The 14,083-nt window shown below is 36.9% G+C and overlaps 1 protein-coding gene across 1 annotated transcript in view; it reads left to right on the top strand.

Moving 5' to 3' along the window:
• The window catches only part of LOC104596300 (phospholipid-transporting ATPase 3-like), a 71,727-nt gene extending 58,071 nt beyond the window's left edge, over positions 1–13,656 (top strand). The window contains exons 16-27 of the mRNA XM_010257374.3: positions 5,063–5,205; positions 5,403–5,504; positions 5,602–5,665; positions 5,752–5,964; positions 9,431–9,596; positions 9,700–9,779; positions 9,867–10,106; positions 10,322–10,543; positions 10,629–10,796; positions 11,004–11,366; positions 11,470–11,576; positions 13,149–13,656. Of these exons, the coding sequence (XP_010255676.1) occupies positions 5,063–5,205; positions 5,403–5,504; positions 5,602–5,665; positions 5,752–5,964; positions 9,431–9,596; positions 9,700–9,779; positions 9,867–10,106; positions 10,322–10,543; positions 10,629–10,796; positions 11,004–11,366; positions 11,470–11,576; positions 13,149–13,455 (2,175 nt within the window). The 3' untranslated portion in view covers positions 13,456–13,656. The remainder of the gene's footprint in view (positions 1–5,062; positions 5,206–5,402; positions 5,505–5,601; positions 5,666–5,751; positions 5,965–9,430; positions 9,597–9,699; positions 9,780–9,866; positions 10,107–10,321; positions 10,544–10,628; positions 10,797–11,003; positions 11,367–11,469; positions 11,577–13,148) is intronic.
• Positions 13,657–14,083: the final 427 nt, after the last annotated feature.

The raw sequence follows: 14,083 nt of genomic DNA, 5'->3' as shown, positions 1-14,083 counted from the left end.
TAACAATCAATTGAGTGGGCATGAATGAAATAATCTCTTAGTCTCTCCCGTCTCTCTTCCTCTCTTTCTCGTCCATTTCAGGAGGTTGATCTCCCACGAACCAGCTCTTCTACTGTAATGAGACCAACAATCCCATCAGCTGGTATCAGAGCCTAGCTTCCATGCCGACAACCAGATCGGCTGCGGCTGAAGAAAGGATTGATCGGATTGAAGGGGAAGTGCGGCAGACCACCAGCGAGTTGAGAGACATCAAGGAAACACTCTCAGCATTGGTGGTTGGTCAGTTCGAACGGCTGTTGGCGGCACCCAGAGCTTCAGAGGTCGAGGGAACCAGTAGTAGCAGCAGGAGCCGGCGAGGTGGAGTCTTCCCTGTCAAGGCTGCCAAGATCAACTTCCCACTGTATTCAGATGATGACCCTGTTCCCTGGATATACCGGGCTGAGAGGTATTTCGGATTTCATGAGACCCCTGCAGACCAAAGAGTTCCCATTGCAGCCATTCACATGGATGGCAAAGCGGATGGCAAAGCAATTATGTGGTACCAATGGTACCGAAAGACCCATCCCCAAACCACCTGGTTGGACCTCACTGAGGCTCTATGTGTGAGGTTCAGACCCTCTGGCTATGAGAACTTCAATGAGTCCCTCTCTAGAGTGAAACAAATGGGTACGGTAAGAGAATACCAAAACGAGTTCGAACGGTTGGCCACAAGAGTTCATGGCTGGCCGGAGGCTGCATTGGTGGGTTGTTTCATAGGGGGATTGAGGGATGATATAAGGATTGAAGTAAATACCATGCAACCAGCTACGTTGGTTGCGGCGGTTGATTTAGCCAAATTGCAAGAAGAAAGGCTGGATCGGCTCAAGAAATTGGGAAGGTTTACAGGATCTCAAGTGGGCCCAATACAAAAGAACCCCTACACAAAGGCTGAACACAACCCGGGCCCATTGCTTCCAACCCCTACCAATCCGATGACCACTGTTAAGCCCATTCCACCTACCAGGAAACCCGGCTCATTAACCTTACCTTACGGGAAGCTGTCGTGGATAGAGATGCAGGCCCAAAGAGAAAAGGGTTTGTGCTATAATTGTGAAGAAAAATTCGTCACATGGAGGTGATTCCCAAAGTAGAATACTGTGTTATTTCCTTACAGGCTCTGTCCGGATATCAGGCCCCCCGAACAATGCGGGTTCACGGCTAGATCTTAGAAAGGAGGGTGGCCATCTTGATTGACAGTTGGAGTTCTTTAAATTTTATAACCTCCGGGTTAGCTTGGCAACTGGGACTAATGATTGAAGCAGTCCCAACTTTCGCAGTCAATGTGGCCAATGGCCAGCGAATTACCTGTGACGGGAAATGTAAGTTAGTCAAACTCAAGGTTCAAGGGTATACCTTCAGGGTAGACTTGCACCCCTTAGAATTTTTCGGAGCAGACGTGGTTCTGGGAATACAATGGTTGTAGCTTTTGGGCCCTGTGATTTGTAATTGGGCCGAGCTGACCATGCAATTTTCACAGGAGGGCCGCACCTACACCTTGAAGGGGGTTAAAAATCAGCCCATAACAGCAGAAGGCTTGGATGTTATACTCGAACACTTCCAGTACAGTGCTACCCCACTACTAATGAGTGGGCTCAATGCCACTTGGGCCCACGGCTGTTTCTTCTGAAACTGAGAACCTTAGTCTTGAACAAACACAGTAGCTTCAACTATTGCTCCAGACCTATGTTGACACCTTTCAGGAGCCCACTACCCTTCTCACTCAAGAGCCCATGATCATAAGATACCCATACAACCTGGGGCCCCACCCGCCAACGTAAGAGTTCAGACCCTACCGTTATCCCCATTACCAGCGGGCAAAGGTGGAAAGGATGGTTAAGGAGTTGTTGGACAAGGGCTTTATCTGACCCAGTAGCAGCCCATTTTCATCCCCCGTCATCTTGGTGAAAAAGGACGGAAACTGGAGATTTTGTGTTGATTACAGAGCTTTGAACAATATCATCATCAAAGATCGGTATCCAATACCCTATATTGAAGAGCTATTTGATGAGTTGGGTAAGGCCAAATATTTCTCTAAACTTTGATAAAAAATATTTCTCTAAACCGGATCTGCGATCGGGTTACCACCAGATCTGAGTACACCCGGATGACATACACAAGACTGCGTTCCGGACCTCGGATGGACATTTCCAATTCCTAGTGATGTCCTTTGGTTTAGCCAATGCACCATTGACATTTCAAAGACTCATGAATGAGATTTTTAAGCCTTATTTATGGGTATTTGTGCTTGTATTCTTTGATGCTATACTTGTTTACAGCCCGAACTGGGCAGCTCACCTGGACCATTTGCAGTGTGCATTAAGCTTACTACGCCACCATCAGCTATTTGCGAAGCCTTCTAAGTGCTCCTTCGGGCAGACCCAGATTAACTACTTGGGGCACATCATCTCCGATGGACAGGTGCATACAGATCCGGAGAAAATAGCTTGCATGGTCACTTGGGCAAGGCCCAACTCCCCACGGGCCCTCAAGGGGTTCGTTGGACTTACCAGGCACTACCGCCAATTCATTAGAAACTATGGAGTTCTTGCGGCACCACTTACTAGCCTATTGAAGAAGCACGCATTTGAGTGGGATCAGAAAGCTGATGAAGCCTTCCAATTACTCAAGAAGGCTGTGACCACATCGCCAACATTGGCTCTTCCCGATTTCAATGTGGAATTCGTGGTAGAAGCTAATGCCTCAGGCAAAGGAATAGGTGCAGTCTTGATGCAGCAGGGCCGACCATTGACCTTCTACAGCAAGGCCCTCTCCCCTCAAGCCCAAGCCAAGTCTACGTATGAGAAAGAGCTCATGGCCATCGCTCTAGTGGTTCAGAAGTGGAGAGCGTACCTCCTGGGCCGAAGATTCATTGTGCGCACAGACCACCGCAGCATCAAACATCTGCTGGAACAGAGAATTCTGGCCCCTGACTAGCAAAAGTGGGCCTACAAGTTGTTGAGGTACGACTTTGTCATTGAGTATAAGCTGGGACCTTCTAATGCTGTCGCCGACGCACTCTCACGGGTGGAAGACCTTCACATCACGGGGGTATCGTGGCCAACTTACACCTTGATAGATCAGTTAAAGCAGAAAGCCCACGACGACACTCACCTAGCCCAGATTCGGGCCCAGGTTCTTAAGGAACCAGCTCTCACTTTTGGGTACACTGTGAAGGGTGATGTTCTGTTTTACAGAGGGAGAATGGTGATTTCTGACAAATCCAACCATCACTAGGAGCTACTGCGACTCTTTCATGACTCAGCCCAAGGGGGACATTCAGGGGCTCTCCATACCTATAAACGTTTGGCCTTGCACTATTATTGGAAGGGCATGAAGCGCATGCTGCAGGAGTATGTCGCAAGATGTGCTACTTGCCAACAGCAAAAGTATAACACACAGGCACCGGCAGGATTGTTGCAGCCTCTACCCATACCGGAAAGAGTTTGGCAGGAAGTCACTATGGACTTCATAACTGGACTCCCCACCTCTCAAGGGAAGTCGGTTGTGCTGGTGGTTGTAGATAGGTTGAGTAAGTATGCGCACTTCATTGCCCTCTCCAGACCTTACTCAGCATCCACTGTAGCTCAAGCTTACATACGGGAGGTGGCCAGACTCCACAGAACTCCCCTCTCCATCTTGACAGACCGGGATCCCCTCTTTATGAGTTCCTTTTGGCAAGCTGACTTCACCGCTCAAGGGGTGCACTTACTCCACTCAACCAGTTATCACCCACAGACGGATGGGCAGTCGGAGGTAGTCAACCGGTGTTTGGAAACCTATTTACGGTGTTTTGTGGGAGATAAGCCCAAGCAGTGGGCTCAATGGTTACCATGGACCGAGTTCTAGTATAACACCACATTCCAAATCTCTGCAGGAACCACCCCTTTTAAAGTGCTCTATGGGCGTGACCCTCCATCTATTTTACCATACAAAAAGGGGATATCATCAGTTGCTGAAGTTGAGACCCAGCTTTCAGCAAGGGACAATATACTCAAGACCCTCAAGTTCCATCTTCAACAGGCCCAGCACACCCCACGAATCATGCACGCAGCACCTCCTCTGAGGTTTGTTTACACACGCCGTCCACGTCAAGATGTTTGAGTAGAGTCTGTTAGTTTGTTACAAGTCATGATCTCGAGCTATAAATATCTGTAACAATCAATTGAGTGGGCATGAATAAAATAATCTCTAGTCTCTCCCATATCTCTTCCTCTTCTCTTCCTCTCTCTCTCTCTCTCTCGTCCATTTCAGGAGGGTGAGCTCCCTCGAACCAGCTCTTCTACTGTAACGAGACCAACAATCCCATCACTTTTTGTGCTGGTTCATTTTTGAGGGTGGATTTCTTTTGGGGGGGTGTCATAATTCTCATCTTTTTGTACAGACTCTTTTGTACAGGACCTTATACAGTTGATATTAATACAATACTTTACCTTTCAAAAAAAAATCATCCATTTTTGCATCCTTGTCTCAGCTAGACTTTTTTTATTACATGTTTCTTGATTTCCCAGTACTGTTCCATATAGCATTGCCAGTTTTATAGCTGTCTTATAAAAGTTTTCCTTTTAGTCTCATATCTAAACAATTATATAATAGGCAGAAAATGTACTTTTGCCTATATGTGGATCAAAATAGGACTAGAGAGAAATTTTCTTAAAATATCATTGAAGTATCAGTACTATTCTGTCAATCAATGTAAAAAATATTGAAACTAATATTGGAAAGTTGAAGTGCTGCTTTGTAATGTACTTTCCATTTTCTTTTATTTGCTTGTCTGGGTGCAAAGTTTGATCACTGTAATTCAAAATTGACGTAGATTGTTTTCAAACTGTTTGTGGCCATTTTGCATGTGGCATCAATGATGAGCCCTAAACCGAGTGCAGTCAAGATGTATGAGCTCCCAAAGTGTACTGATATTTCAGCAGCTGTACTTTAGGTTCCATTTTAATAGGAGTTTCCACACACATATGGATACTCTTATTTTAACTATGACATTCTGAGTTGAAGGTTTTTGTTGTCTGTATAGGAATTCTTTAGATGCCTTGCTATATGCCATACTGTGCTTCCAGAAGGTGATGAATCTCCAGAAAAGATCACATATCAGGCTGCATCTCCAGATGAAGCCGCTCTAGTTACTGCTGCAAAGAACTTTGGTTTCTTCTTTTATAGGTTGGTCTTATCATATCTATTATGTTTTAGTGGGAAATAAGGAATAGCTTATGTTCTCATTTTCCATGCTCTCAGATTCCTTTATTGTGCATTTACTTACATCAATGATAAGTGCATTTCGAATAAGATGCGGTTTTGTTTAGATATTATTCATTCCTCTTCCTTGGTTGCTTCCTGACCAGTGATTTTTTTTTTAGGCGCACACCCACCACTATCAAGGTTCGTGAATCACATGTAGAAAAGATGGGTAAAATCCAAGATGTCTCTTATGAGATTTTGAGTGTTTTAGAGTTCAATAGGTAGGTCTTACTCTTCTGGTTCTCTTGTCTTTACAATTCAGTTTATGCCTTTGTATTGGCAATGATGGTCTTGTATTGTTTTTTGACATGCAAATAGCACAAGGAAGCGTCAGTCTGTTATCTGCCGTCACCCAGATGGAAGACTCGTTTTGTATTGTAAGGTGAAAGTTTTAGGCTTTGAGACATAGGAGGTGGTATCCATATTGGAATTTTGACATGAATTCAGAAAGACATTTTTTTTCTGCAGGGTGCTGATTCTGTCATATTTGAAAGGTTGGCAGATGACAATAGTCAGGTCAAGATTTTAACTAGGGAGCATTTAGAACAGTTTGGATCTTCTGGTTTGCGTACACTTTGCCTGGCATATAGGGATTTGAGTAATGACCTATATGAAAGATGGAATGAAAAATTCATCCAAGCAAAATCATCCTTACGAGACCGTGAAAAGAAGTTGGATGAGGTATGTTCTCCTTGAAGATAGATGTGTTTTGTATTTGTGGAACTCCTAGTAAGGTATTTTTGTCAGAAAAGAGATTTCTTGTTAATTTTTAGTTATTTTGCCTGCACTCACCAAAATTTTAATACCAACTTTTCTAAATCATTCCCCTATTTCAAAACTCAAATGCTGAAAGATGATTAACAGAGATGTGAAAAAAAATGCAAGGAAAGACAAACATTTAATAGATATTTTGTGAAAAGTTGACTGGAAATAGATAATGCTGCTTTGAGTGCAATCAGATGCCCAGATCCTTCTCCAATAAGAAGAATGATGAACTCGAAAATTATCACAATTAATAGACATGGTGCCATGTTTTAAATTCTCATCATATCTGACATAGACGTAGGGGTACAACCGTACAAATTGGGCCTGATTGAGGTCATCCCTAACCTAACCCAAGGTATTGGAACTTCAACCCTAACCCAACCCAATGACTTTGGGTTGGACTGGTATCTAGGTTATTGACCCAATTTCTTATCTCTCTCTCTCTCTCTCTCTCTCTCTCTCTCTATATATATATATATATATTAAAACAAGGAAGTCTAGAAATTTTCTCCTTTTTTTGAATTTTTTATTTTTTAATTCCATGTCATTTTTGAAACAACCAATGAGATGCACTTTCCTAATAACCTAAATAATCTCTTCTCCTAAACTACCTCCCCCACTTTCTCCAAAATTATCTCTAACTCCTATTTATCTTCTAAATTATCTCTAATTCCTATTTATCTCCAAAATTATCTATATTTTCTATTTATCCTCTCCCCTACTTTTTATCTATATCTATCTAAAGAAATTTTGGATTAAAAAACTTAAGAATTATTTAAATATTCTAACAAAATTATATAATAATTTTAAAATACTTATTTAAAACACAAAAAATAATTTTATATTTTTACAAAATATATCACGAAATTATGTACTAACAGTTTAAATTATGTTTTTCTGGATTATCAATTTAAATGTTTTTCAAATATTTAATAATATGTAATAGCTTTAAATAAATAAAATTCAAATAACAAAAAAGTTTAAATACTTCATAGATTATTTAAATATTTTAATAAATAAATATTTATCATAGCTAGATTCTTCAAAGTAGAAAATTAATTATAACATAATATTGAAATTAATAATAATTTAATATATTACAAAATTAATAATGAAATTATGTAATAATAGTATAAATTATGATTTTATGGATAATTAAATTCAATAATTAATTAATATTTTAAAATTTAAATATTTTACATATTATTTAAGTATTTAAATAACTAAATATTTTAAATAACAAAATATTTAACATAACTAGATCTTAAATTGTTAAAATAAAAATTATATATATGTAATAAATTTAAAAAAACCTGAAAAGTAGAAAAATAATTATTAACATAATATTGAAATTAATAATAATTTAATATTTTTACATAATATTGTAAATAACTAATTTCACTTATATCAAGTAATAATTTGAGAAAATAACTTCCAAAAAAAATTATACTTATTAATAATAATTTTAAACTCTTAATCTGTATTTATTATATAATTATATATACTAAAATTAATATTTATTGTATTTCAGTAGTTATTTATTTATTTTTTGTGATAAATGTATTTTCAATGATTATCTATAAATTTATTTTGTGTTGTTATTTAACACAAAACTTTCAATAATTATTGGAGATTAAAGTACTATTATTGAAATTTTTAAATTTAATTTATTGTACTTAATTGTATTTATCGTATTTTTGTTATAACTTATTGATTAATATTTACTAGAGATTAAACTATTATTTGAGATTATACTATTTATTGACTAATTTAATATATTTTTAGTACTTATTGTACTTTTGTAATTATTGTAATTATTGTAATTTTTCATTATCGATATATTTTCAATAATTGTGTATTTTCGCTATAAATTTTCAATAATTGTTGGAGATTAAACTATTGTTATTTATCAGAGATGAGACTATTAATTTAACTAAAATTACGAGTGTTCATGAGTTGGTTCGGTTCAGTCGTATGCTATTTGGCCAACCAAATTGACCTAGTCAAGTTGGGGAGTTGGTCAGCTGAAACCGACTAACCTTTTGTGAAAATCGACCCACTCAAGTTGTATTGGTTTGGGTCGATTTTTTGGTTTGGTCAGTCGGTTCAAAAGATTTAAACTTAAAAATTCAATTTTATTTTAAAAATTGTAGTGCAATTAAAAATAAATTTAAAAATTAGATTTATGATATAAAACATTTTAGACTAAGAAATATGGAAAATTTCCCACTTTTCCATATTAAAAATTATATTTAAAATATAAAATATTAATATATATTCATGGTTAGGTCATTTGATTTTGGTCGGTTTACAAATGGCCAAAGTGAAACTGATCCAACTTGGTCGAATTGGGAATTTTTTGTACCAAAGCCAACCTAAAATACTAGAAAACCAACCAACTCAGGTCGAGTTGATCGGGTTGGTCGGTTTCATTAGTTTGATGAATAAACCTAATTGAAATTAATTATTGTTATTTTTTTATTATAAAAAATTTATTAAAAGTAGTATATATAATATAAATAATTATTAATTATTTAAAAAGTTGAAAATATAAAACAATTGTATACTCTTATGTGTTTCTATTAGGGTCATTTATTAGAACACACCTTATAGTTTTACATATTTACTTAAACCTACCTTATAGTTTTCATTTTACCAAAACATCTCATATATTTTACAACTTATTTACTTAATCAACCTTTCATTAAGGAGTGTTTGTTTTGCCATTAGGCTCATGATTTTTTATTCCAAAAATACCCTTAATACTTTTCTGTACAGAAAACAAAATTGACCAAATATAGCCAATAGAGTGGTTGCCCGTGTTTTATTAAGGGCAAAAATGGTATTTTTATTTTTATTTTCTTTTGATTAAATTTATTTAAATGAACATTAAGGTCAACATTGTCATTTTCCATTGTCATCTAATGGAAGATTGATTAAATCTATTGCAAATTATAAGTGATGTTTTAGTAAAATGCTAATTGTAGGGTAGATTTTAGTAAATCCATGAAACTATAAGGGGTATTTTAGTAAATGACCCTTTCTATTATTTAGCTTATGCTTAATAAATCCCGTGCATCGCACGGGTCCCCGCTAGTTTTTACTAAAATGTTCCTACTTGGATTTAAGATTAGGTTGACTGACTTTAGAATTGGTACATATAAAGGGATAAAGCTATGGTACTTCACAATTACTATACTTGTGTTACACAGGAAAATATTTTCCCTTTATACTTAAAATTGTTGGTACGTATAGATAAATGCAAAATATGAAGGTTGTCAGGCTCAGGCTGAGCTGGGTTGCCAAAGGCCTCAACCCTAAGGGGCAGGTATCTCTGATGTTCTAATAGTTTAAATTTTCATGTAACACAAAACTTCTTCAGGTGGCAGAACTAATAGAGAAGGAGCTGATTTTGATTGGATGCACTGCTATAGAAGATAAACTTCAAGATGGAGTTCCTGCCTGCATAGAAACACTTTCTAGAGCTGGAATCAAGATTTGGGTGCTAACAGGGGACAAGATGGAAACGGCAATAAATATAGCTTATGGTGAATTAGGAGTCTTTTCACTTTATTTATTTCTTCATTTTATTTCCAATCCACTGTAGTAAATTTTTTTGTAAGTCTGAGCTCTGTTTCTCTTCTGTTGTAGCGTGTAGTTTGATCAACAATGACATGAAGCAATTTGTCATCAGTTCAGAAACTGATGCAATTAGAGAAATGGAAAGCAGGGTAAGTAACGTTTATAGAAGACACTTTCTTGCATGCGTATGAGATGAAATCTTCACAATTTAGACTGGTCTGCTAAACCTATGACAGGGTGATCCTGTGGAGACTGCACGCTTTATCCGAGAAACAGTTAAACAAGAGCTGAGAAAATGTCTTGAGGAAGCACAACAGCATCTACATACTGTATCTAAACAGAAGTTGGCACTTATAATTGATGGGAAGTGTTTGATGTATGCATTGGATCCAGCTTTACGGGGAAATTTACTTAACTTGAGCTTGAATTGTAGTGCAGTAGTTTGTTGCCGTGTTTCTCCACTGCAGAAAGCACAGGTACATTCTTTTGCAACTTTTTTGAGGCATTGAATGAAAGTAGTTTTCTCAAAAGAAATGTTATGATGAATTTTTCAACCTACTGACTTGGCTCTATGTGCACTAATTAAATTAGCTTTAGACTTTGACCTGTGATTTGGAGAAAGATTCAATAAAACAAATTTTATATTTTGCCAATTGATCAAAAGAAGAAAATTTTGCATGGCATTTCTCAGGTGACTAGCTTGGTTAAAAAAGGTGCAAAGAAGATAACACTTAGCATTGGAGATGGTGCCAATGATGTTAGCATGATTCAAGCTGCCCATGTTGGCATTGGGATAAGTGGGTTAGAGGGAATGCAGGCTGTCATGGCTAGTGATTTTGCAATTGCTCAGTTTCGGTTCCTTACAGACTTGCTTCTTGTGCACGGCCGATGGTCATATCTTAGAATTTGCAAGGTTTTACTTTACTTAAGCCACAAAATTTATGTCAAGTTCTTTTTTTTTCACTTCTGTGTTAAATATGTATTTTTGTTGATTGCAGGTTGTAACATACTTTTTCTACAAGAACCTTACATTTACTTTGACTCAATTTTGGTTCACCTTCCAAACTGGGTTTTCTGGTCAGAGGTTCTATGATGATTGGTTCCAGTCTTTGTATAATGTTATTTTTACAGCTTTGCCTGTGATCATTGTTGGACTTTTTGATAAGGTAAAGTAATCATTTTTCCAAAGTGATCAGTGTGAGTTTTTTTTATAACAAAATCACTATAATAGTTTAGATTGGCACTGTGGCCCTAAATATTTAGTGCCTAATGGTAATCGATTACTTTTACATGTACCTTTTAGTTTTTGTCTATTTTGCTAAATATGTAAATGGAAAATGTGCTGTGATTGATTCGAGGTTATGCTTTGCCAGGATGTCAGTGCTTCGCTTTCTAAGAAGTATCCTGAGCTATACAAGGAGGGAATAAGAAATACCTTCTTCAAATGGAGAGTTGTGGGGGTTTGGGCTTTCTTCTCTTTGTATCAGTCACTGATCTTCTATTACTTTGTGACTATTTCTAGTCGTGGTGGCCAGAATTCTTCAGGCAAGACATTTGGGTTATGGGACATCAGTACCATGGCCTTTACTTGTGTTGTGGTAACTGTCAACTTGCGTCTTCTTATGGCCTGTAATTCAATCACAAGGTGGCACCACATTAGTGTTGCGGGTAGTATTTTGGCATGGTTTGTTTTCATCTTTCTTTATTCTGGAGTTATGACACCATATGATCGACAAGTAAGTCCTTTCTTAATGTCTTAATTCTTTGTTCAATTTCTTTTCTTTCTTCTGCCACTAAACCAGTGTGCTGATTTGCTTTATTGTTCTGGGTCTCATGCAGGAAAATATATTTTTTGTCATCTATGTCTTAATGAGTACATTTTATTTCTATCTCACACTTCTCCTTGTCCCCGTTGTTGCACTTCTTGGAGACTTCCTTTACCAAGGGTAAGACCTAGAATTATTTGTTTCCTGAAGCTTGACATTTGATTGAATATGTAGTTTTGTTAAGGATTGGACTAAATGAAATATTTGGGCTGTAATATCTTTAATTTCTATGTAAATTTGTCCGCCAATCCCCCATATAAACTTGATATATATATATATAGAAAACTCCTCTGTAGCATCTTGGGGGCCCTCATGTTTTGGCAAGCATTTTTTTTTTCCCTCACTTGATACGTGATTTGTTTACTACTCATTGCATAAATGATTCTCATGAATTGTGTGTGTGTGTGTGTGAACAAGGGATTTTGATTGCACACATAACAGTGGGAGTTTCTTGGGTTTGGGGCTCTGTGACCTGTACACTGGTCTGAGGCCTGGGCCCCTAGCCATGTGATTCATTATTTAGAATATTATGATGCATTACTATTGAATAAGTCCTTTCTTATCACCATCAGAGCATCGTCCCAACTATATGGGGTCAGCCACATGATCCTGTTTCATTGTTCTGTTCTGTTTAATATCATATCCATTGTTAAATTATGAGCCCTTTAAATCATTTCTTACTACAACCATGTCTTTTTTGGCCTGCCCCTAGCTCTTTTTCTAGTTCCTTCAGCTTATAACAAATCACTTATAGGTTCTGTAGATGTTCTTCTCTACATGTGACCAAACCATCTTAGTCTACTATTTCCTCATTTTATCTATATTGGTAAATAGGCATATTAGGTGTGTATTCACAAATTTTTTACTAAAGTCATTTTAGATGCCAAATTATTTGAAGAAATAGAAAAATATAGGAATTTTTCATAGGAAATGTATGATATGTGAATAATATGGATTTTCAGAATATGGTATAAAGATATGGGATGTATTATTTTAGTATATGTTTATACCATGAAAATGCCTGTATTTGTAAATATGCATATTTTTAATTGTTCATATATACATTAACATGTATAACATGCCAAATTTTCATTCTTTATTTTTAAAAGATAATCTATTAAATGCATATTCATTTTTAACCAACCTATTTACTGTATCATGTATGTTTCATGGAAGTTTTTTTTTTCCATTATTGAAACCAAATTCATCATGAAGCTTTTTATTTTTTGTACTTCTCTGTATATGTATTTTTGCCAACTATGGTCATACCTAAAGATTGCTTATGTTGCTCTTTTGCACAGTTATCCCCCACTAGGCGATTACAGTAAAATAAAAAATGCAGCAATAATCATTGGGGCCCCAGTCCCATATAGAGGTTGTGTAGCTCTATATCACCTTTATTATTAGGACTACATGAAGAGATTTTGGCATAATGCCAAATTCATATGCTACTATATTTTATTCAACTCTAAGTAGAATCACCTTTACGGATTATAAGCTCTATGAAATGCTTGCTTGTCAGTGACTCATCACCATCAGTGCTGTAAAGCTACATTCTGTGACGAACATTTAAGAGAGGCAATTTTGTTATAGCAGTTGCCAATTCTTGTATTCATATTTGTGATACCACTGTTTCTGATTCTATTAATTCCTTTCTGCACATTTTTTAAAATCTTGTTCTCACGGTTTTAGGCTTCAAAGATGGCTCTGGCCCTATGACTATCAGATTATTCAGGAAATGCACAGGGATGATCCTGATGACAGTAGCAGGACAGAGTTGCTGGAAATTGGGAACCAGCTGACACCAGATGAGGAAAGGAGCTATGCAATCTCTCAGTTACCAAAAGAAAAATCAAAGCACACAGGTTTTGCTTTCGACTCACCAGGCTATGAGTCATTCTTTGCTTCGCAACAAGGTGTTTTTGCCCCACAGAAGGCCTGGGATGTTGCCAGAAGAGCCAGTATGAGATCACAACCGAGGACAGAAAAAACATATTGAATTAAAAAGTATATGTACATCTTCTTTAACCAAAAAAATTTGTAAAAAATAGCTGTCATATCATAGTTTCAGTTCGTTGCCCATTTTTGTTACTCCACCCAGTGAGCCCTTGAGGAATTCATAGTGTTTTTAGGAGTCATTTACGATTTTCAGTATTACATTGGTCCAATTAATACAAATGACATTCTTTTTCATGTAAAATATTTTTATGTTTCCAATCTAATTTACTGGTGATTTGAGATGTAGGTTAATGCAAATGCAATTGCATAGTAAAAGAGTTGCTAGAAAAAAAAAGTTTGTTAATGGAGTCATGCAGGAAAAAGCTTGTTAGACAGGAGCTACTTTTGTACCTTGTCAATTCAAACAATCTATTGGATAGGGAACTCTCTGGATCAAAGAGTACAAGATTTAAAAGATGATCAATCCACTATGACTAGTACATATTTTGTTGGGCGAAACTCCTCTGAGTGAGGCAAGCCCATCAGTCTCGTTCTCGCACACAACAGCCGACACAAGATCGTAGGGAAAATTTAGCACTGCGAAGTGCGAACCTAGGTGGACGCAGGCAAGGAAAGAATGCAATGGGAAGTTGGGAACATGTAAGAAAATATTGCACTGCATATGGAAA

This window comes from Nelumbo nucifera, chromosome 3 (genome assembly GCF_055504915.1).
Source record: "Nelumbo nucifera cultivar China Antique chromosome 3, China Antique-T2T, whole genome shotgun sequence".
NCBI classification, from domain to species: Eukaryota; Viridiplantae; Streptophyta; class Magnoliopsida; order Proteales; family Nelumbonaceae; genus Nelumbo; species Nelumbo nucifera.
This window is presented reverse-complemented; position numbering and strand designations above follow the sequence as displayed.